General features: G+C 53.3%; 3 protein-coding genes across 12 annotated transcripts in view; 1 reads left to right on the forward strand and 2 right to left on the reverse strand.

Annotated features, from left to right (window-relative positions):
* PITPNM2 (phosphatidylinositol transfer protein membrane associated 2) overlaps window positions 1-9,897 on the forward strand; it is a 124,199-nt gene extending 114,302 nt beyond the window's left edge. For all 9 annotated transcript variants that reach the window (XM_082065938.1, XM_082065944.1, XM_082065943.1 and 6 more), the window contains 7 exons: window positions 1,294-1,410; window positions 2,108-2,224; window positions 2,598-2,746; window positions 3,199-3,348; window positions 3,436-3,619; window positions 4,830-4,958; window positions 5,773-9,897. In XM_082065938.1, coding sequence (XP_081922064.1) covers window positions 1,294-1,410; window positions 2,108-2,224; window positions 2,598-2,746; window positions 3,199-3,348; window positions 3,436-3,619; window positions 4,830-4,958; window positions 5,773-6,105 — 1,179 coding nt within the window. In that variant the 3' untranslated portion in view covers window positions 6,106-9,897. The remainder of the gene's footprint in view (window positions 1-1,293; window positions 1,411-2,107; window positions 2,225-2,597; window positions 2,747-3,198; window positions 3,349-3,435; window positions 3,620-4,829; window positions 4,959-5,772) is intronic.
* A 91-nt stretch (window positions 9,898-9,988) lies between these two features.
* Window positions 9,989-15,395, reverse strand: ARL6IP4 (ARF like GTPase 6 interacting protein 4). Of its 2 annotated transcripts, none has more exons than XM_082065947.1 (6): window positions 15,342-15,395; window positions 13,624-13,808; window positions 12,901-13,242; window positions 12,351-12,468; window positions 11,020-11,089; window positions 9,989-10,839 (listed from the first exon to the last, which is right to left on the reverse strand). In XM_082065947.1, exons 2-6 carry the CDS (start codon window positions 13,793-13,795, stop codon window positions 10,783-10,785), a joined length of 759 nt encoding a protein of 252 aa, XP_081922073.1. In that variant the 5' UTR covers window positions 13,796-13,808; window positions 15,342-15,395; the 3' UTR covers window positions 9,989-10,782. The 2 variants fall into 2 exon arrangements, with proteins under 2 accessions (XP_081922073.1, XP_081922074.1); XM_082065948.1 differs by lacking the exon at window positions 15,342-15,395 and adding an exon at window positions 15,074-15,208.
* Window positions 15,396-15,820: 425 nt separating this feature from the next.
* OGFOD2 (2-oxoglutarate and iron dependent oxygenase domain containing 2) lies at window positions 15,821-22,605 on the reverse strand. The gene is given in 8 exon segments (XM_082065904.1): window positions 15,821-16,942; window positions 18,141-18,398; window positions 18,859-18,983; window positions 20,051-20,150; window positions 20,636-20,746; window positions 22,158-22,229; window positions 22,231-22,279; window positions 22,281-22,605. Coding segments are annotated over 8 exon segments (1,128 nt in total). The 5' UTR covers window positions 22,418-22,605; the 3' UTR covers window positions 15,821-16,666.
* Window positions 22,606-23,620: the final 1,015 nt, after the last annotated feature.

The following is a 23,620-nucleotide window of genomic DNA, read 5'->3' on the forward strand; positions in this document are numbered from 1 at the left end:
GCTCAGCCTGGCGGGGCTGGAGAGGGAGACTCGTAATTGTGTGCGAGTGGGAACACTCACGACAGTCTCGTACACAAAATGCTCTGCTCAAGAAATAGCCAATTACTCAGGATTCAGCCCAGACCTGGCTCTGTAGCACAGCATGGTGCTTCATACCTTGTTGTTTGAGGTTCCTCTCCATCCACCCAGAGCCTGCTGGTACCCACCTGGGTAATCTGGCCCCTTCCTCCCCCCCAGCCTGTCTCTACTCACTCATCTCTGTCTTGAGACTGGGATTTTTCTCATTCCCTGTCTTCTTCTTGTCCTTCCAGAGCCACTTCTGCCCCTAATAAGGACTTGTTTCTAATTGCCTTTGAAAGTAATCTCTGAACAAAATATAAAAGCGAGCTGTTGAATAGTTTTACTCTCCGAAGATTAAATCTTGTTAAAACAAGCCCAGATAGGGCTCAAAATAGATTCCTGATGTAAATAATTTTCAGTGAAACTTGTTTTGTTTACCTTGGATTTCCATGAAGTCCCTCCCCAGCAAGCTCATCCTCCCCAGGGTCCTTTCTCCATTTCCCTGGAAGAATAACAGCTTCAGCTCTGCAGATGGAGCTGGCCTGTGTCAGCCTGGCCCAGTGGGACAGGGACGGACATCCCACCAGCACTGAGTCCTCGTGCCTGGCAGAGCCGGACCCCTGTGTGCCTGCAGCGGGGTCGGATCAGTGGTTTTGTCTCTTCTCAAAATGTGTTTAATAAGAAATGAGCTGAAGGAACAGCACCTGTCGGCACAAGGATGGTCAGAGCAGCCGGTGCTGCACCTGTTATGGGAATGGCAGAAACAGGCTGCCCAGGGCACCGGTGGAGTCACCATCCCTGGAGGGGCTGGACAGACGGAGATGAGGTTCTCAGGGACGTGGGGTAGTGGTGGACTTGGCAGTGTGAGGTTAACGGTGGGACTCGATGCTCTTAAAGTTCTTTTCCAACCAAAGTGATTCTATGGTTCTGTCTAAGTGTAGAGCTCCTCCTGCTGTGTTTGAGTTAGTTTTGTACCTCCTGACAATCTAAATAACCTGTGTTCCAGCCGGGATTAAGTCAGCGCTGGCCGCAGGCTTTGCTAGTTCAGAAGAGCCCGCTTGTCCTCACAATTAAGGGAGCAGCGTGTAAAACCTGTGAGCTGACAAGCCAAACGCCCGGCAGCACAGTCCAGGCGACGTCCTTACTCAGCGCTGGCTCGGGAGGTGCGGAATAGCGCAGACCGGGGGCACTGCGCAAGTGGCTGACGTGTCGGTGGGATTTGTCCTCCCGCAGGTGATGAGGCACGAGAACTCGAGCGTTTTGGAGCTGGATGGGAAGGAGGTGTCCGTCTTCACCCCCTCCAAGCCCCGCGAGAAGTGGTTGCGCAAGAGGACGCACGTGAAGCTCCGGGTAAGGGGGTTTTGGGGCTGTCTCCATGGCAGGGGACGTGCTGTCACGTAGAGACGTTTTGATTTGCGCCGCAAAAATGGCACTGAAGGCAACCAGCATGTGTCTGTCCATGGCAGAGATGGAGGATGGTGTTTATTAGTGATTATATCCTACCTATGTGGTTAAAAAAGGTAACCTGAAAGATCACTACCAGCAAGGTCTCCTCTTTGCCTTGAGTCTGTGTAAAATACCGAAAGCATTGGCTGTGGTTCAGGGAAAGAGACCAAACATCTTTCAAAGCCCAGTAATGCCCTTCACTCCCAGGAAGTGTCTCCAGTTCCCGAAAGAGGACAGTTCTGTGCTATAGCTGAAACGATGTCAGCAGATTTCTCTGGCAGCTGTTTGTGTTGCCTCTGAAATGCAAAGTGTAAGAGTGAATAGTATCAGAATTGCACATACAAACTGCCACTGAAATTGGCTCTGCAGACATATACCCTCAAGTTCCCCATCAATGCAGGGGACTGAGTCCCACCTCTGGCACAGGTCACATTCTTTTCTAGAGCCTGAGAATTGGGGGTGAAGTGGAGGGGGGATGGCACAGAGAAGCCCACGCTCCAATGCATTGGGTAATATTTGGCATTTCCCTGTAAGTCTGTCCATTGCCACAAACTTTATTTCTTTCTTCTTTTTTTTCCCCATTCCCTCTTGACTTGTGCAGAACGTCACAGCCAACCACAGGATAAATGACGCCATCGCTAACGAAGATGGGCCGCAGACCTTAACTGGAAGATTTATGTATGGTCCATTAGATATGGTCACACTCACAGGAGAAAAGGTACCGTGTCTGCTCAGGGGGTGACATGGGGTGACAAGTGGTGGGGACAGGGACAGGTGGTGCTGGTCGGTGCTCTCTTGGTCCGTGATGGGTTTTACTACCCTTGAGTCTTGGCCACATTCCTCTGCTCAGACCTGTGTGGTGCCTCCTACCAAGAACAGCATTCATCCTGGAGATCTTCAGCCCCAAGCCCACATTTAATTTCAGCACCTTGTTGTTTGGGCGCTTCTCAGCTCAGATCTGTGAAGCGCAGAGGGTGGAAGCAGCACCCAGCCCGTCCAGAGGGGCTTGGCTGGGAAGTCCCTGTGCTTGGCTTGTTCTACTCAGCTATGTCTTCAATGCTGTTGTTGACCCAGCCTTGCTGTCTTCCCAGGTGGACATTCACATCATGACCCAGCCGCCGTCAGGAGAGTGGGTTTACTTTGACACGGAGATCAGCAACAGCAGCGGCAGGATTTCCTACGTCATCCCCGAGAACCGGCGCCTGGGCATTGGTGTGTACCCCGTGAAGATGGTGGTCAGGTGAGGTGGAATTTGATGACTGGAGAATACGGTCCCTCCTTGTGGGTGGCTCTGGTTGTTAGGTGGGTTCAGAGCCTGGTTTGCCAGCAATAGGGGCAAAGCCATTTGTGCTCTACAGCCGTAAGAGGAAGATGCACATTTTGTTCTGACTCCCACATCATCAAGAGAGTGGCAGTTGAGTTCCCGTTGCAGGAGCAGCCCTTCTGCACTACAGACCTGTGGCCTCAGGTCATCGGCAAAACTGCACAACCGAGTATACTTCAAAGACCATAAACTTGTCCTTGAGGGAAAGAACTTTGTATTTGGGATGACTCATAGCCCAGGGGCTCCAGCTCAGCTCCAGCTGCTGGTGTTGAGCTCTGGAAGGAGGACAAGAGGAGCTGGTGAACCCAGCAATGGTTTTCAGCATATCTCTGTATCTCGATGCCTATAAATACCTGTAACTCTTTCAGGGGTGACCACACGTATGCAGACAGCTACATTACGGTCCTGCCAAAGGGAACGGAGTTTGTGGTGTTCAGCATCGATGGCTCCTTTGCAGCCAGCGTATCCATCATGGGCAGCGACCCCAAAGTCCGCGCTGGAGCGGTTGACGTTGTCAGGTCAGTGGCAAGGGCTGGGGCAGCCAGTTTATTTTACCCAGACATCATGTAGGTCTGCAACCCATTAACTTCTGCCTTTCCTTCTAGGCACTGGCAAGACCTTGGCTACCTCATAATCTATGTCACGGGCCGCCCCGACATGCAGAAGCAGAGGGTGGTAGCGTGGTTAGCACAGCACAACTTCCCCCATGGGATCGTCTCCTTCTGCGATGGGCTCGTTCACGACCCACTGCGGCACAAAGCCAACTTTCTGAAATCCCTCATCACAGACGTAAGTCTGGGTCTGCTGAAATACGATCGTAGCAGGGGTTTGGATTGCTCCTTCTCCAATTGTGCCTGTCAGCACCAGTCTCTTGGCAGCAATGTGACCCACAGTGGAAGATTAATCTGTTTATTTTCATCTTTTTATTGCTCTACAAAAGTGTCTACGCTGTTAAATTGTGTCATCTCTGCACTGCTCCACTTCATCACTGGTCCTTCCTACATCAAATGCCTAATGAAGCGGAGGCCGCAGTGTCTCTCTTCCTCACTTGTGCACTTTTGTCACCTGTTCGGTGATTTTCTGGCTGCCTGTGGTGTAACCAGCAGGTCTGAGAGGACACGGAGCTGCTGCAGAAATGGTCTTGCACCCACCAACCTTGATGGGAGATGCCATAGAGCATCTTCCCAAGTGTTTCACCTCAAGGAGGTCTTAACGTCACTCATCCCAGAGCCTCAGAAAAGCTCCAGATTAAACACAGTTGTCTCTGTGTGGCAAAGGAAGGAACTGCTGGTGTCCCGAGCACTTGTGCCCAGGAGAGCAGCTCCTTGATCACTCTCTCAAACTCTCATTTTGGCCCAAGTCACAGAGGCGGGAGCAGCTGTCCCTCACTTGCTGCTTGTTCTCCCTTGTCCTCCAGAAGGACAAGTTTGTCACCAAGGCCAGAGTTTTCCTTTCCATCTCCCTGGCCTGTGGCTCTGGGGACAAAGCTGGCCAGTCCATGGTGGCACCAGTGTCCTCACCCCAATGCCAGCCCCTGCGGCAGCCCGCTAAGGAAGGGCTGGCCAGGAGCTGCTCTCTGCTCGGAGTGGAGGCAGAAGAATCCCTGGAAAGCAGCGTATTTTGCTGCGAGTCCCTTCTCCCAACAGCAGAATTGAGGCAGCAGCGTGGAGGGGAGCACACAGGGGCTGCAAACGGCTCCTCTCCCCCGGGACAAGCAGGCGGTGAAGCCTGTTGCATCCCTGCTCCCTGCAGACCTCGCGGAAGGGCCGTGGTTCAGCAAGCGGAGATCTGCTGTTGTGTTGCTGTTACTGCTCTTGTTCTGGCCTGTTAATTAGCGCTTTGCACAGCGGTGCGTTATCCAGCTGGGAACTTACATAAGTTATTGACCTGAGATTCCCACAAATGCTGTTTAAAGAAAAAGTATATTAAAAAGCCCTGCCTGTTGAGCAGCACGGGGCGCCCATATGTTCTGACCGTGTGTTCTGTTCTCTCCCCGCAGCTCCATATGAGGATCCATGCGGCATATGGATCTACTAAGGACATCTCTGTGTACAGCTCCATCAGCCTCCCGCCCACGCACATCTACATTGTTGGCCGACCCACCAAGAAGCTACAGAGCCAGTGTCAGGTAGGAGCAAGTTCCTCTGAGCCCTGGAGGTGCTGCCAGGGGCCTCCTGTGGGAGGGCAATGGGAATTTGGGCATCGTAAGGCTGGTGACTGAAGTAGTTTGCCATGGAGACAGGAACCATCCCACATCTCTGGCAGAAACATGGTGTATAGATGGTGAGAGTGACCAGGTATTGTGTTCTCCTCCTTGGGCTCCCATCCATCCTTACTGGATTGTGATGTTGGAGGAGGGTCCAGAGGAGGCCGTGAAAATGATCCGAGGCTGGAACAGCTCTGCTGGGAGGACAGGGTGAGAGAGCTGGGGTGTTCAGCTGGAGAAGAGAAGCTCCGGGGAGACATTATTGTGGCCTTTACAGACTTAAAAGGCACTGATAAGAAAGATGGGGACAGACTTTTGAGCAGGACCTGTTGCGATAGGACAAGGGGTGATGGTTTTAAACTAAAAGAGGGGAGATTCAGGCTGGACATGAGGAAGAAGTTGTTGCCCCTGAGGATGGTGAGAGCCTGGCCCAGGTTGGCCAGAGAGGTGGTGGATGAACCAGCCCTGAAGACATCCCAGGCCAGGCTGGACGGGGCTCTGAGCAACCTGAGCTGGTGAAGATGTCCCTGCTCATGGCAGGGGTGGCACTGGATGAGCTTTGAAGGTCCCTTCAACCCAAACCATTCTATATCAGGACCCACGTCTGAGTGGTTCTATATCTTGTACATCACCCCAAGACAACCTGGCACAGCAAACATGTTTGGCTGCCCCTGGGTACCAAGGAAATGTGTCCCATCCCTCTAACGCCTGCCCTCATCCCTCTCTCGTCTCGCAGTTCATCACCGAGGGGTACGCGGCCCACCTGGCCCAGCTGGAGTACAACCACCGCGCGCGTCCCGCCAAGAACACCACGCGCATGGCGCTGCGGAAAGGCAGCTTCGGGCTGCCCGGCCAGACCGAGTTCCTGCGCAAGAGGAACCACCTGCTGCGGACCATCTCCTCCCAGCCATCGGCCACCGGCCACCGGCCCGAGCGCACCCAGAGCCAGTCTGACAGCGAGAAGGAGAGGGACAGGGAGCGCAGCCAAAGAAGCATGAGCATCGCCACGGGGTGCTGGGGCCGGAGCACGGCGTCCCGGCTGGAGTCGGGCCTGCTGGGGCAAAAGTAGCCGGGTCAGAGCCAGCGACTGTCGGCTGCAGCCACCGGAGGAGAAAACAAAAAGGGAAAGAGAGACGAGGCCGGCGTTACGGGCTGGAAGGGTAAATATGGTGCTACTCTAATAACATCTTGGTGTTCTGGGAAGAGACGGGATGTTTCCCACGCGGAAGGTGCAGGCCTTGCAGCGGGAGCCCAAGGAACAGCTGGAAATTGCAGGGGGGAAGAGTCTCCAGGTCACGATCGTGCTCTCTCCTGCCTCCTTCTCTTATCCAGGTTTAGTGACTGTAAATATGTGCCTCCTCCTCGCCTTGTTAGCCATCGCTCCGATCCGTGTGACCGAGTGCTGTCCTCAGAGCCGCAGGAACAGGGGACGAGGCCAGGGAACTTGTTCTTGGTTGTCCCAGGAGTCAGACCGAGCTGCTCTGCCAGCACGGGGGGTTGGGGGTTCAATAACCACACCGGTTCCCCGGCACAGGCAGCCCCAGAGGGGGATTTATCACGGGCTGCACCAGCCAGAGCAACCGAGAGCTTTACCTGTACAAAGAACTTCACCTTCAGCCACTTTCTCAAGGAGTACGTGCAGTGGCAACACATAAAGATGTGTCGATGCTGTTGGGAGAGGCAGAATGTCGGCAGATTCGTGCCCAAGAAAGTGGGGTCGTTACTGTTATTACTGTTATTTTTTAAAGAGACCTTTTAGAAGCCAGTGGAATTTAATGCGTTGACCTATTAAAAGAGGAATACAAGCTATTTTGTTTGAGCTGTTAAAAACCTCAGACACTCGATTTGCTGTTAAAGTCTCCAAATATTCTTGTTATATATTATTTCCAAAAGTAACCACCGTATATTTGGAAGGCACTCAGCAGCTAGATTGCATTGCCGTTCTTCTCATCCAAATGCAGGGTCTGACTCTCTCAACACCCACCTCTGAGACGTTTTCTTCTTCTTCTTCCCAGGTTCTCTTCAAGTTCAGTAGCAGCTTTCATGGGAACTAGACTCGCTTCTTATACCTGTAGTTACTGAACTGTAAAACCTCATTGTTTTTTGCACTGATGATTTTTAGAATGGAAACCTGTTACCATCTCATGTAGCTACACCTAACTGTTTGTAGTGCATGACAATGAACTATTGCTAAGCCAGGGTGTGTGTGTATATATATACATATATGCATATACATATGCACACACACGTATATATATGTATATATTAAAAATAAAAATCTGTGCATAAGTTTTTCCAGCGGTAAGGAGACTGTAAGGAAGTGTGCCAACCATGTCAGGCAAGCTTAAGAAAAGGCCATATCTTAATTTTCCTGGTGTGTTTCTCAGTGGACGTGCCCGAGCTGATGGTTTGTGCGGGCAGGGGGGAGAACAGTGCCTAGAGCCAGGGCTTGCCAAAAACAGCCCCTTCGTCCCATCCCTCGGCCACCCGGCCCCAGCGAAGGGCCCCGTTCCCCCTCGCACGCACCTCACAGGGCTCGGGCTGCGCGGTTACCGGCTCCCGTTGGCCTCTCCACGTGGAGATTTTCTAGTCCTCCCGAGCTCCCCGAGCCCGTGTAACCCCGCTTTCCCCTCACGCACTTCCCTGTCTTTATATCACTTTCTACTTCTGAGGATCTTCTTTATAACAAAGAATTTTTTAGACTGGCTGCTTCGTTTTCTTAACTGTTTCAATATGAAGCGCAGGGCGGCCGCACTGAGACACACAGCACTGTGAATGCTGCTCCGCTCGCTGCCTCTGGGCCACGGTGGGCAAATCGGATTCAGCAGACGTTAAGGTCGATCTCGTGTGTCGGCGAGGGCGGGGGCGCAGGCTCAGTGCTGAGCTCTGGATGGCGTCCGAGCTGGGAAACGCTCGAACCCGCCTGCCCGCGGCACCCACCGCGGCTTGCAGCCCGACTGCGACGTTTAGCCACTTCTCTTTGATAATCGTTCGATTACAGAATGTATCCGATGACTTTTGCTACCGAAAACTGACTTCCCTTTCTGCCAACTCGGCTCAGCTCTCTCTGAATGTACATCCAGAGCTAACTGGGTTTAAAACACCAATGTGAATTGTCCCAGCTTTCCGCTAGTCGAATGTTCTCTCAAACAGATGCCATCCGAGTAGGAAGCCAAGCCACAATCCATCCTGCGAAGTCAACAAACCACATCACTAAATAATTTCTGCAAATTTGGATATGGCCTTTGCAAAATTCACCTTTCCTCCAAGTCCACAACCAAGGCATGATCTGTACATTTTCCAATGCTGATGAGATGTTCACATTTTCTTATGTGTAGATAGTGTAAAACAGAGGAGAATGTAAATGTTCAAAAGTGGATATATAAAACTGAAAGTTATTTATTTATGTAGAGGAAAAAAAAAATGTCTGGAGGGACTGGAACCTTCAGGGTTTATTAATATTTAAAAATGTAGCTTTTTGTTTCAGGCATTATGTACAAAGCAATTATTTTATGGACCAAGTTTAATGTAACTGTCGATGAATGCAGAAGTGCAATATTATACTCACCTCTCCATCACTCCATGTTTTAACCACCTACTAACCCGTCAGGCTGACAATCACACACCTCTGTCCTCATCCCTTGTTGAGCTTCTCCGATCCCGCTCGGGGCCATTCCTGGCCCCCCCATCTGTTGCCATTGTATGGATCCAACACAGAGAAACAATTGTAGAGCAGGACCTTTATTGCTGCAATAATTCCAGATGAGGTGGGTGTAGTTACCACGAAATACGCCAATAAGTTGTTGGGTTTTTTTCCTCTCCACCGATTCAGTCCATCATAGTCTACATCAATCTATCCTCAGCCGCCCCCATCTGGCACTCGTCTATCTGAAGCAAAGATCAACGTGCTACTCACTCACAGAACAATAGCAATAGTTTATCTCTGTGTTTATAACCTGTTTGTTCCGAGCTGTTTTGGAGAGCGATGCACGTGACCCGATGCCTTTCCATGCGAGTGGAAGAGGATCCGTTTGGATGCACTGAGGGAAAGATGAATGTATATCCCATCCTTACTAAAGGGGCACTGTCAGGTTAGACACCTAATTTATCTTTGTTACAAATCATTTCTTTGCTTCGAAACAAAAGAATACGGAGTTTTTCTTGCACCCTCTCGCCTGCACAGGCTGCCTCGGCCTTTCTTTTTTTCATTAAGTGTTTCCATGGGAATCAAACTCCATCGTGGAGCTCAGATTTTTTTATAAAAAGCAGCTTTTTGTATTACCACGCTGTTGGGCCAGACTTTCTACCTGACGCTGTCCCTTTAAAGTCTTTTAACAAATACACAACGAGGCGCCCGCGCGTTCCCTCCCAGTTGTTTTCCTGGGTTTGCCGGATCACTCAGTCAGCTGAGGCGAAATTCTAATACCAAAAAGCGTTTACAGTGTCCGATCCGCGAGCCGAGAGCAGTAACGAGCCAAAGGGTGACTGTCCGAGCCCCGCTCCGCCAGCAGCCGCCGCGCTCGCTGTAGCAGCCCCTTCTTCAGGTATCGCCACCGTCTGCTGCATTTCCTATTAGTTCTAGAAGCCTTACGGTCCCTCCCTGTCCCCTCCGCCTGTTGATACCCTCGACTGTCAATTTTATATTCCAACGATGTTAGTTATATTTTATTTATAAAAAATGGCTTTTAGGGGTAACAGTGGTGCGCGGGGAAGCCCCGGAGGGCTGTGTGTGCAGTACCGTGCCGATGACGCGCTTGTGTGTGACAAACCTTCTGTACGACTTCCTTCTCCTTGCTGTTCGTGCATCGTTCCAATGCCTGGGTGTGCTTTGTGTACAGTATCGTTGTGAGTTACACAGATTAAAGAAATGGGAAGGCTCTTCTCTGTCTGCCTTTTTTTCTCTTTTTTTGGGGGGAGACTCTAGAAACAGACAAGTCGCAAAACCCAAGATGTGAGCAGGCGCCACTTTAATGGGGTTACAGCGACAAACAGAACTGGAAACCCTCCCCGGATCAGTCTTGCAGGACCCATGTGTCTGTTAACCCCATTTGTCCTTTTTTCTTTTCCAGAGTTTGTAGCTTTGTGGACTTTGCAGGGGGAAAGGCTGTTTGCTTCACAACGCGCACAGGTCCCGAGAAGCCCAGAGCCCTGACGCTGCGGGGATGGGCTGGAGCTGCAGGGCCAGCCAGCGAGGCGAAGCCCCGGGGCAGGGCGCCAGGTCTGTGCTCCCCCAGCACCACCCGGCAAGGCCAAGCTGCAGAAAAGCCGAGTAAAACCCCAGGGCAGAGCAGGGGGTGACACGTGTGGGTGCAGAGGGGACCTGCAGCACTAGGTAAACACGGGGCACACGGATCCCTCAAGGAAGGGGCCAAGCGCAGCCCCTGAAGGGAAGGAGTAGCTGCCAGCTGCGTGTTCTGCAGCCCCAGCGCATCCCCTGTCCTGGCTGCGGTGCTGGCTCCTGCCCACCAAAGCCCAGAGCTGGGGGCAGCAGCACCTCGGGGTGCGCAGTGCCAGGGAGCCCGTCCCTGGGTGCTACTCAGCTCCTCCGGCCTCAAAAAAGGGGCACTGGGGCAAGCGGGTCCACGTGAGTTGTAGCCGCGCTGGCCCCTGTGAGGAAGGGGAGGGGAGAAGCTGTTTACTAGGAGATGAACTTACTGCCCCAGGGAGGCGTCCGGACACGGTGCTGTCTGCTGGGGCAGGGACAGGGGCTCCGGCTGGGCTGGCGGCAGCAGGACGGGCTCCACGCTCACTGCAGCATCCCCGTCCTCGCCTGGAAGGCCAGCCCGTCCCCACGGGTGGCTTGCTGCAAAGGGAGGGACACGGCGCTCACAAAACTGCTGGCCCGAGGATGAAGGACCCAGAGCACCCACCCGTGGGTCCCCATGGAGCTGCCAGGGCTCCTGGTAGAGTCAGTGGAGTCCCCGGGGAGGAAAGACACCACCTCTGGGTGCACCCACCCACCACGGCGGCAAGTCCCCGCTACCTTGTTAATCTCCTTGTGTCTCTCCTTGCTGACGATCTCTTCTAGTACTTCTCCATCTCCCTTAATGAGCCTGGAAGACAAATGCAAGGTTACGAGCCCTGAGGGCTACCAGCAAGTTCCTGCAGCCAATGAGGTGACAACCCCACCCAAGCGCTGCTCCTGTGCCCCAGCTCGTGGCCACCAGCCCCCTTAGCTGTAAGTGCCCAGGACTGATGTCCCTCTAGGGAAGACCAGTGATGACCAACTCCTGAAGCTGCATTGTGTGACTTTCTTTAGCTGTATTAAGCTTATATATCACATCATACTTCTCCAGTGCCCTTGTGGGATTAATGTCACCACGCTGCAGCAAGGACAGGTAGAATCCCCTGAGAAACTGGCATCCTGAGCCAGTCACGCTTGCACAGCAGGAGAAAACACAACATAAACACGTCCTGCCACCCCACCATCTGCAGAGGCTTCGCTGTCAGCAGCAACGGCCCCAACTCCTGCAAAACCCCTTCCCTTCCTCACACAGAGCTCAGCTCTGGTCCTGGCTGCCCCGGGGAACTGCAGAGTCGGTCAGAAACAGGAGCCGGTTTGGGCCTGACAGGCAGCGGAGCAGGGAGCATCTTGCTGAGCAAATTCCAGGCAGTGTTGGAGGCAGCACCAAACACGAGCAGAAACTTAATTGGCTTCATTACGTGCCTTACGGGGAACCGACCTTTGTTCCACACCTCCCCGAGCCCTGCAGGCTGCCTTCTATTTTAAGACTGGACTTGTCATACCCAATTCTCTTCAGCATGATGTTTGCTGCTTGCTGAGAAGATGCAGCTTATTAAAAACTGGGTCGTTTTTATTTGGCAGCTAAACAAACTCCAGTTTGATTGTTCTTTGTAACCCCAAGGGGCACATACTCCCTCCCCACTTGCGTGCAGGTGCAATTTGCCCCGCTGAGTACGTGAGCTGCGGGGCTGAACGCGTGTGACGCGGGGGGCAGGGAGGTGACAATCACCCCTCTGGTTCCTGCTGTGTGCAGAGTCCCATTTAATAGGAACAAGTTGAACCCTCTGTAGCGCAAGGAACAAACCTCCTGCCTGAGATGCAGCCCAGTGCCCCTTGCATGGAGCCCCAGCGCAATTCGGTAATTTGCTGTCAAATGTGTCGCTTTCTGGGTAAGTGACACCAGGTCTGACAGGAGGGGAGCTGGGAGGGATCGGCTCAGGTCTTTGCTGCTGAAGGGGACCTGGGTCCACGTGTGGTAGCACAACGCCGTGGAACATCCTCCAGGACTCCCTTCCCCGCCCAGGATGGACAACCTCACAACCCGCCTCCCTTTTCCCCAGGGATCGTACCTTGTTCTCCCGGTTTCAGGATCCACAACTCTCCTTATCACACTCTGCCTCGCGTCCCATTCTTCCTTCGTCATTGGCTTCATAGCCTGAATTCGGGACTTTTGTTCGTCTGTCAAAACTGGAATGCACAGCCCGTCAGATCGGGGCTCGAGGGGCGCAGCCCCGCGCCTGCCGTGCGCGGACACGCGTCGCACCGGCTTCCCAGCGGGACTCGGGGTTCAGCGATGAACACGCAAAGGAAGGGACACTTCATATCCCAAAGCCGGTACCAGCTTTGCCAGTTTGTCACCGCTGACCGTGACCTTCCGTTTGGCATCTTTGTTCCCCGCTCACATCTATAAATGCCATCTAAACACAACTGAATCTCTGAACGTGGCTCCTTATGTTTCCTTGTTGTGGTGCGTAGCAGGGATGTGTGCCAGGATCTGCTCCTGCCCGCATCCCAGTCCCCTCAGGCCCCTCGTACGGGTCCCAAAAAGGACACGTGGGTGTCTGTCCCCAGCCCAACACGTGAGCCCTGGCTGTGGTGGGAGGGAAAACCCATTATTACCTGGTCCAGAGTCCACCAGGGTCTCCTTCTGCCACTGCTCCAGCGAGGGGCCCAGCACCGCTTCTCCCTTGGTTTTCTCCTCCTTAGACTCTTCCTTTGACTTCTTCTTTGTTTTCTTCTTTATTCTCTTCTTCTTTTTCTTCTTCTTTCTGTCTTTCTGTTTCGGTCGCTTTTTTTTGCCATGTTGACTCTTCTTCATTTTGGAATCGCTATCACTGGAGTCATCAGAAGAGGAGCTGGAGGAGGAGGAAGACGACGAGGAGCTGGTGGATGAAGATGTTGTCTCAGAGGAAGAGGTGCTTGCCTTCCTCTTCTTTTTGTCCTTTACTTCCTTCTTCTTTTCTGCAATACATAAGAAGAGGTTGAGCGGAGCGGCTCCGGTCCCGCGGCAGCAGGGACGCTGGTCACCCCCATCACAGCCTGGGCTCGTTCTTGCACAAACAGCGAAGCCCCCGAAGCCGGAGCAAAGACCCCTCTGTGGCGAGACTTTTAACACGTCACCGCGTGCGGCACCGCACTGCCCGACCAGCATGGGGGGACTCCGCAGGGCTTCCCGCTTGTCAGAACAAGACTAAAATGGCACAAAGTTCACAGCAAGGGAACAGACACCAATTCAACAAAAAGCAGAGACCTTCTTCTCCCACCTGGGCCCCCTCTGTGCACCTGCCCCAGGAACACGTGCTGACAGCACAGCGTCGCAGGTCTTTCCCCTCCCTTCCCTACCTGATGACTTGCGCCTGTGGCACCCCGATATCCGCTTCCTGGGAGGAGAGCTGCTGCCCCGGCGCGAGTCCTTGCTGCCTTTCCTCCTCTTCTTCTCCTTCCTCTCCTGTCTGCTCCGAGAATCACTTCTGCTTCTGCTTCGCGATCGCTTCCGAGAGCGGCTGTGGGCCATGGCGGGTCAGCCCCTGGAGGAACAGGTTACACCAGCGCCACCGATGAGACCCCCCCTCGCTCAGGACCCCAAAACCTTAAACCCACCCTGAGCCAACCAGCCCTGGAACTCCCGCTCCTGAGCCCCCTCGGAAGACGACGCTCACGCTGCTCTCGCTGAGCTCCCGACGCGCGGGGGCAGGTTGGTGTCACCCGTCACGCAGCTGCGGAGAAACTGAACGTTGCCAGCGCACAACACGGAGCCCTCAGCAGGGACAGCGCTGTCCCCCTCTCACCCGCCTCCAGACAACCATCCCCACGCAGCTTGGGTGTGAAACCTCTGCCAGGTTTTCCCCACGCTTCTCGTGTTTGTCCCTGGTTGTGACGATGGAGAATCGGGCTGATCCCCGCTGGGGTTTGCGGGCAGCGCGTCCCCATGGCCCTGGGGACACCCCCCGCGGGGCTGGGAGCGCCAGGAGCCGGTGACACGCGGCCCCTGCCGACGGACGCCCACACGGTGCAACCGATGCTGCGGCGGCAGAATGAAACGTCCTCCCCAGGCTGAACACAGAGTCAATCACCCCGTTATTTAAAATGCCAAGAGCCAAGGGGAGGAATGAATTTTTAACACTCCCATTTGCTTTTAGAAAACAGATCATGCATCGAGCTGGCATCCCCGTCCACCAGCGGGACCGGCTGCCCGCGGCCACGGGCCAGAGATGTGATATATGCTCTCATTAATTTAAAAAACAAACCGGCACCATTGGCAGAGCAGCATCGGGGAAACGCTTTCTCCAGCCGCCTTCCCACCAATGCATTTAATTAACTGCGTGTTCAACACCTCGACGTTCCCAAGCATCGACTCGCTCCCACGTGATCAGACCCTGGTTGATTTCCAAATGGAAATTTCAATCGGAAAATAAAAAATCAAAGCCATTAGGGCAGGCAGGAAAGTTTCTGAGGATGAGAGTCGTTTGTTGACACCTGCCCAGCGGTGACATTGGGCTCTTGGGTCTGCTCCACCGGGGCCGTGGCGGCAGGACCCGCTTTTGTACAACAGCGGCTGCGGAGCGGGTGGGGACGGGAGATGCTGCAGGAAGGGGACGAGCCCCAAATCCATCACGGCAGCACCTTGGCGGGATGTCCCCTTGGCACGATGTCCCCTTGGTCGGCCCCAGGAGCCCCAGTGGCCACTCTGCCCCTGACAAAACCCCTGCCCTCCTCCCCGGCACAGGGAGCCTGCACCGTGCTGGCCCTTTAAGAGCTTGGCACAATGTGTGCTGGCCCTTTAACTGCTTACCACAAGGTGTGCTGGCACTTTAAGAACTCAGCAATAGGTGTGCTGGCCCTTTAAAAGCTTAGCACAAGGCCTGCGGACCCTTTAAGAACCTGCGCGAGGTGCACCGGCCCTTTAAGAGCCCTGCGCAAGGCGCGGCCCCTTTAAGAGCGCGGCCCCGTGTCCGGCTCTTTAAGCGCCCCCCCGCGTGTCCACGCAGCGCGCGTGTCCCCCCCGGTGTCCGCGGCCGCTCCGGCCCCGCGGTGCCGGCGGGACCGGGACTCGGACTCACCGCACCGAACCCGCTCCGGGCCCCGCCGGGTCCGCACCGGGCTCTCCCCCCCCCGCTTCCGGCCGCAGCTGAGCCGCGCTCTTGGGTTCCGGGCGCCGCCCGCGCCGGGATCGGCCTTAAAATTCATTTTTGGGGGCCTATTTCAGAGGCAGATCATAGAATCACAGAATCGCTGTGGTTGGAAAAGACCCTCTAGATCATGGAGTCCAACCATAACCCACCCCCGGCACTGCCCCACATCCCTGAGAACCTCATGTCCGTCTGTCCAGCCCTCCAGGGATGGTGACTCCAGCACTGCCCTGGGCAGCCTGTTCAATGCCCCACAGCTCTTTGGGGAAGAAATTGTTCCCAGATCCAACCTCAGCCTCCCCTGGTGCAACTTGAGGCCGTTTCCTCTGCTCCTGGCGCTTGTTCCTTGGGGGCAAAGCCCAACACCTTCAACTTTTCAAAGCCTACATGCTGCAATTACTGACATTGAATGAACGAATGAAAAAGCCCTTTATAAATGCGGTGTTATATGGGTATGTCAAATAGATACAATTAACATTCCACAGAGCCAAATGGAGCGACCAAATTAAAAGATATTTGGTTTCTTTAATTCATTTTGTGGATGGGAGAGGCTGTGATTTCAGCCCTCGGTGAGACGGGGAAAGCGCTCGACCCTCCTCACGCACCGGCTGCTGCGGATCCTGGTGCCAGATGAAGAAGTCCCTGGCCTGCCCGTTGCACCCAGCTGGAGACGGTTGGTTTATATTTCTACCTGCTCACATAACGGAAGGAAGGGAGTGAATGTGCACTCTTGCCTTCCTCTGGGAGTTTTGCCATGTGTGCAGGTGGCTCCCAGAGCTTTGTCTCTAAAGCCTGTTTCTGTAAACCTCAGGTGATGATAATTCCACACCACTCACAGCAACCTGTTGTCAATCACCTGTGTCTCAGTTTTAAGCAGATCCTTCACTGACCCAGCAACAAAAAGCACTTCCCTGGGTTGAGTCTCTGTGGACAGCAGAGGTAAGTGTGGGGTTTTATTGTTCTTTTCTGTTTACAGTGGGACTGTAATCCTGCTGTTGGCACTGAGCTCTTTAAAGGGCTGAGCAGCTTTGGGTGTTTTCCCCATAAACATTAAAATATTTACAGAGTCTTTGTGTGACCTGGTGAGCCTGGGTACCAGCTCTCTAAGCAACTGCCTCCCCTGGTTGGATGGGGTTTACATCACTTTTGAAGTGATGCTACTTCTTGTGTGAGTCAAAGAGCCTGTTAGTGCAGACAGGGAGGCCGGAAAGGAACTTGAGGCAGCTTGGTCTGGAGAAATCAGGCTCTGCTATTTGCTACCACAAGGAACAGAGGTCCACAGTCTCGGGCACATCGTCCTCAAGGGTTCCTGTGAACCCGTCCCCAAACCCTTCTGCTTCCACCAGCTCAGGCTTCTTGTTGCACATGGGGCAGAGCTGGTTGCGGATGGTGGATGATCTCATCCAAACGATGAGGTTCCAGCGTTCCCCGGAGGCGATGGGCAGCGCCCCGTGGATCTGCCCTCCTCGGTGTAGCAGCCCGTGGGCTCCCACGTGTTCGATCTCTGTGTACTTTGGCACGGGTGCAGGATCCTGGAACAAAGGGAGGTGGATACAGCGTTAGCCCAGAAAATCCCCAGCAGAACAATGCTCAGGCAGGTGAGACTTGTCACCTCTTCACCCACAGCACCCAGAGAATGACGTGGAGGACTCACTGCACCTCTGAAATGCAGCTGCTTCAGCAGTGGTTTTGTACAACTGTTTCCAAGTAAAACACTCTCAGTTCCAGGTCCAGAGGGAATTTAAAGGCAGTTTCATTCAAAAGCCTCTGGTTTATCAGTGTAAGGGTGGTTTACCCTCCTTGCCAGGAAGCAGGGGCTGGAGATTTAGGTTTAAGTCTCATCTGAAATAGATTACTTCTCTCTCAGCACCTCCCTGTTCTTTATTGCAGCTGGGGAAAGACTGCTTTGTGTCACTCCAGCTTCTAGTGCAATAGCTGTCTCTGTCCTCTCTTTGAATTGGCTGCAATTAGCTTGATTATTGGTAATGTGCTTGTAGCAGTGTTGGGGAATAGACTGCCAGAGCTTATTGAAGTATTGGGTGTCCTGCTTCTTACAGAGCTTGGTTAGAAACTGCTTATATGGAGTTTGCTCAGCATAACTTCTGCAAGTTGTGAACCTTTAAACTTTCTGCTTTAAGTAAAAAAGGCCAGAGTTTTCAAACGGGAAGATAAGGGAGCTGCGTCTCTGGAGAGAAGTGAAGGAACAGAATGGGTCTGACAGAGCTTGTTTTCTCCAGCTGCAGACGCAAAATAACAACTGAAGGTCAGAGCTTTAACTGACAACCCCTCTAATGAAAATTAGGGGATCAACTGAAGAACAGGGAGACTCCAGATTTTAATTTGCAGTTGGCCCAATGTGACACATGGGGGGTGGGGGCTGGGACTGTGGGGGTGCAATTGTCCAAGGTGTTTTTCTGCTGAGGGTCTCCTTCAGGAGGCACCGGCTCAAGCTGCTCTGTGCTGTGCCTCACAAATTATATACTTTTAGAAGAATTTCTGGAATTTGTGCCTGAGTCTCTGCTGTGGGAAACCTAGAGAGAGGAACTTCCTCAACAAGTAGAAAAGGCTCCTGTATAACCAAGACATTCAAATAAAGGGGGAAGAGACAGAGAAAGTTTGACCATCAGAGGTGAATAATTGTTTTTCAGACACAGTTAATGCCCTGAAACTTTGGGGTGAGTGGGCAGTGAGGAAGAGAATTGGGATCCAAATTAGAAACCTGCTCAGTACCTGGTTGAAATCCCCAAAGTACAAGTTTCCTTCTGTGAAGTCTTTTCCCAGTGAAACGTTTAAGGTGACTTCTGCATTGTCATAGTGAGAGCTCAGATCCAGATCTTCGTGTAGCGAGTACTTGACAACAAACGCTTTGTGGCTGTCCAGACAGGAGCCCCCCAGGTCGGGATAAAGCAGCGCCGTTATGGGCCGCAGGTATTTTTCACGCAGGGGTGTGATGAAAGTTTCGTCCATCCCAAGCTCATTCAGCAAAACCTGTCTCAAAGAGAGGAGATGGGAACAGCTGCCCGACCACATCTGCTGCTTCATCAGAGCTGCTGCAGGGTTGTTGTATTCCCTTCCAACCCTACTGCTGGAGCAAAGGCTCCAGCTACAGGCAAAGGAAGGAGGATCAAGGTGGAAAGTGAGGAGGAACAGAGTAAGATCAAAAGTTGAGTGTTCTTTAAAAGTGGACTCCTTAATTTAAATGTGTGTTGCTTAAATACAAGGTACTCTTTGCTCTGAGATACCAACTCCCATCCGCTTGCATTCCCCTGTTCTTTTCTCTGTGTAACACACATTCTCTCAACCCTTTCAGCTCACAGGGGCTGTAATCAAACTGCGCTGTGCTCAAATTACAGGCATTTTGAAAGGGAAAGGAGTGTGAAGTGAGGAGGTAAATGGAATCTGCTTGTGAATGCTTCCCCAAAGAAGCACGAGAGGTAGTGAGTCCTACCCCATAGTTATTCATGGTGTTGGGCCGGCCTTTAGGCATGTCCGACTGCTCAAAGTTCTCGAGCTCATCCACCAAGGCTTGGCAGAACTCCTCTGTGAACACCGGGAGTCGATAGATCCTCTTGTCTGTGAAGAGAAGGGAGATGCTGTTTGTTGGGGAAAATAAGAGGTGAGAGTGTCCTCGGCTGTCGGGCTGTGCCGTGTCCGTGGGAACGCGGGACCCACGCACTTCATTTTGTGCTCAGGCATGGGAACTGCTCCCCAGGATCAGCTCTGGGATGTATTTGTTGATCTTCACGTTGGACCCTTGTTCCCAGGCTTCCCCATCCAGTCAGGAAAGCTGGTACTGATCTAAATGCCAGCTGGGTGTGCTAAGGAAATGTTTTGAGAGTCTAGAGGGAGAGTGGGGAGTCAACAGCTGCCTGGTGGGAGGAGAGTCAGGGTCATTTAGGGGGTGATGGGGGATTCTCTCATCCAGCCCTGTCCTGGGAGGACCAGCCCTTCTGAGCCACCTCTCAGGGTAGACCCCTAAAGGTCTGTGCAAGGGGAGCTCAGTATCGAGAGAAGCTGAGATAAAGCCAGCATGGAAGAGCTGTGCGTCTGGAAATGGTGCCTTGGACATCTCCAGGAGCCCAGCATGTACACAACATTTGCGTCTTTTTTGCCTTGAGAAAAGGAGGAAACTTTGCAGCTTTGCCTCTACATTTTTTTCAGCATTCCTGGTAGGGAGAGAGCTTCCCAGATGCCCCCAGGGAAGCTGAAAACCCAGATCTCTTTTTAAGAGACTGACATCTAGACTGAAACTATTTCAGCTCAGACTAACCAACAGGGATTGTCTGAAATGTTAAAGCACTTGGGGAGGGAAAACCAAGCTCCCTGGACTAACAGTGTTCTTTCAGCCGGCTCCCCAAGAGGTTGTGGTACCAAAACCCCAGCCCTGCTGCAGCCAGAGCCTCTGGTGACACACAGGCAGCCTGCGACTGGAAAAGCAGAAATCAGGATCTCACCCAGAGCACAACTGCTGCACAGTCCTGCCTCTCCAGAGACCCTCGTCAAGCAGAAAATAACATCCTGTCTATCTCAGTGGTGTGTCAAATCTGAGTGATTAAATCAGGGCTTGAAATGAGCTGTCGTCGCTGGAGCTGCAGTGTCACATGTGGAAATCTTTGTGGCTGATGAGTTGTTTTCTTTACCTGAGAAGGACTCGATGTAGCGCAGGAGGCCGTGGAGATCAGCATCTGGTGATGTGCAGTATCTCACAATTTCTAGGAAATCTGGGGCCAGGAATGAATCCTGGCATCAAGGGAAAGACGATAAAAGGACACAAACACAATTATCTTGTGCAGTCTTACAGCCCAGGAGGGAAGCGGATTTCCAGGCAGCCACAGGAAAACATGCAGAGTCTAGGGAGCAGGGCTGGTAGTCACACTAGTCTGGGTGCTAAGCCCATAAAGGCTGATTTCTGTGGCTGTTCGTTAGACCTGTTTGCTGCAACGATGTGTTAGCTCTAAATGACTAATGGTATTGTGAGTACAGTACTGGGGCGGGTGCAGCTTCGATACGGAATGACCCTTATCTGGCTGTACCTCAGATGGAATCTTGCCTGGAGAATGTTACACTGGGAAAGTTTTAAATCCAGTTTTAGTATGCTATGCTTCGGTTTTAATTTGGTCCAGCTCTAGCGCATTGAGCAATCCCGAGCAGAGAGCTTCCTACTGCTAAAATAAACCATGAGGAAACTCATTGGTTGCAAAATAGATCCCAAACATCCTGCCTACCTGCAGAACATACACTTCGGGGTGTTTTCGTTTGTAGCACTTTGAGATGATGGCTTTGCGTTCCACTGACTGATGAATTAACTGTTTTCTTCTCTGCACTTCTGCCTCAATCTATAAGTAAAAGAATAGAGCATATCATTAGAAAATCAAAAGGAATAACTAAAACAGTTCCAGGAATTTGCTTATCGTTTTAAACCTCTGGGAGACAGAGTGTAGAGCTCCTCTTTGCTGTAGTCAAGACAAGTCCAATAAATATCTGAAAAGCCAAATGCCTAAGAGGGATTTGAGAAGCTTTCTCTTTATGGATGGCTTAAAAAAATAACTGGAGTCTTTCTGTGGATGTGTCAAGTGGAGCTGTGAGATTTTAGCCCTTTCAGGCATTCTGATGCCTCATGAATCGCTGGCCTACGCTTTAAGAGTCCGGCTTATGTTCTGACAATAAACCATTGTCCAAAATAAAGACATTTGCTGGGAGGGAGACAAGACTTGTCATGAAGGGATTACTGCTAAGTGTTGTGGGGACAGGCTAATCTGTCACTTCAGAGGAAGCAGCTGTAGTAGCAGCTGATTCAGGCAGCTCTTCCTATTTAATAACCCCCTGAGATCAGTTTATAACATTCCTTAAAAAATAAAGGAGGGAGGGCGTGACCAGTACCCCCTGCTCCTGACCCTGGTGAGTGGAACTGAGTATCTCATTGTCTTTTATGTGATTATTTTTGAGTCTAGATCATGATGGTTATGTAGGAACAACAAAACATGTATTAAGAGCTGACCTGATCTGCAGAGGGTCCAGGTGATTAGAAATTGTAAGTTAGATTAAACTAGGATCTAGGGGATTCAAAATTATAAGTTAAGATCTAGAAATCCTGAGTTAAGTTGTATTACAAATTCTGTATTGTGCTGCTTATTGTGCAACTTTGATTTTTGCTTGTAGAAGTTGTGTCATTCAAATAAAAGACTCCTGGGCTACACTAATCATAAAGCTTTGTTTTCTTAATAGGATATTAATTGTAGCTATGATTTAGCACCAGCATTATCCTGATAAAGATCTCTAAAAGAACCTGTCTGTCCATGTTGGTGTCAGGTAAAACTGGAGCAGGCTCTGTGACAGATCTCTGTCCCTGGAAAGAAATGACATTGATCTCTCCCTGGAGCTCTGTAGGATCCCTGGGTGACCCTGTCTCAAGGCACTTTTTAAAAGTAATCGCCAAAAGAAGGGCCAAGGAAAGACAAACCAGAAGGGTGCTGGGAGCAGCTGGCTGAACCCAGGGAGGGCACTGGGGGACGTTTTTCCATAACCTGTTGAATTACAGCATTTACTTGCAGGGTGCAGCCAGTGCTAACCCAGCACTGGCAGCGTCCAGGAGCCCGGTGGGGATTTTTCTCATCGGTCTTCTCTGGAGAGCCGAGCCCCGTTGCCCCTGGTTCCCTTCACACCCCCCGTGTGTGTGGAAACCCCTCAGGTGAAGGGGAACCCCTGCGGGGGGCCGCGGGCCGCTCGGCCGGGCTCTCCCGCTCTCACCTCCCGCAGCGCGGTCTCGAACTCGCGGTCGCTCCTGCAGCCCCGCTCCCGCAGCGCCTGCAACACACGGGCCCGTCACCGCCGCCCGGCCTCGGCCGCCGCCGTGCCCGGCTGGGGTGCCCCCGCCCCGCCGTTACCCGCCCGTGCTCGCGGCGGAGCTGCGCCTCGTCCCGGTACCGGACGTGCAGCCCGTAGCGCCCCACGAAGATGTTGTCGGAGAAGAAGCAGGCGCAGGCCAGGAACGGGCGGCCCGCGGACATGTTTTCCGCCGGCAGCCGGGGCAGGAGGCACCTGGCGTGGGTCCCGCCGCCAAATGGCTCCGCCGCACCGCGGGGAGCGCCGCTTCCGCCGAGCCGGCGTGACGGAGGGCTCGTCGGCAAATTCCGAACTGGGAGAAAAACGAGGGGAGGTGAAACTTGCCCGTTTTTTCCAGTTTTGTGGGGTTTTTTGGTCACTTCGGTGGCGGCGCCACGGCCGGGACAGCCGCTCCGTTGTATTTTACTATGCTACTTTTTTTTGTTCTTTAATTTTCCTTAGTGTTGCTGAGGAGCGGGGCCGGGTCTGCTCGAGACGGCAGCGGCCGCCCGGGGTTATTTGCAGACGGTCCCTCCGCTCCAGCGCCGTACCCGCGCCCGGGCGCGCTGCCGCTGTGCGCGGGAGCGGGGGCGCGCCCGGCGGGGCCAGCGCGGGGGCTCGCCCGGCCCGTGCTGGCCATGGACTCGGCGCTGCAGGTGGCCAAGGAGGAGGTGGTGGCGGCCGAGGCGTGCGGCCCCAGCAGCAAGTTCGAGGACGTTTACCGGCTGCTGGCCGAGGGCTGCTTCCCGCCCAGCTTCTGCGCCATCCAGAGGAAGAACCTCAAGCGCTACGCGCAGAAATTCGTCGTCGACGGTGGGGACCCGAGCGGCACAGCCCGGGCGGGGCGGGGGGACCCAGCGGCAGCGCCCGCCGGGCCCTTGGCCGTGGCCTCCGCGGGGGAGACGGGGCGGAGCGGGCGGGGGGAACACGGTGACAGTAACAGTGACAATGACCGTGACCCGCTGCGGGAAGGCAAAGGGTGCCGCGCCCCCAGGGGTGCCCTCCCCGCAGCACGGGGGGGTATGTGGCGTTTGTAGTGGAGACCCCCACGATAAATCCCTTGAGGTGCTGGAGCGAGTGGAGAGAAGGGAACGGAGCTGGTGAGGGGCTGGAGCACAATGTGATGGGAGCGGCTGAGGGACCTGGGGGTTCAGCTGGAGAACAGGAGCTGAGGGGAGACCTTCTGATCTCTGAACTGCCTGAAAGGAGCTTGGAGCCAGGGGGGGTCGGGCTCTGCTCCCCAGGAACAAGCGCCAGGAGCAGAGGAAACGGCCTCAAGTTGCACCAGGGGAGGTTGAGGTTGGATCTGGGAACAATTTCTTCCCCAAAGGGCTGTGGGGCATTGGAACAGGCTGCCCAGGGCAGTGCTGGAGTCACCATCCCTGGAA

Source organism: Streptopelia decaocto (genome assembly GCF_964273445.1).
Source record: "Streptopelia decaocto genome assembly, chromosome: 15".
Classification (NCBI taxonomy): domain Eukaryota; kingdom Metazoa; phylum Chordata; class Aves; order Columbiformes; family Columbidae; genus Streptopelia; species Streptopelia decaocto.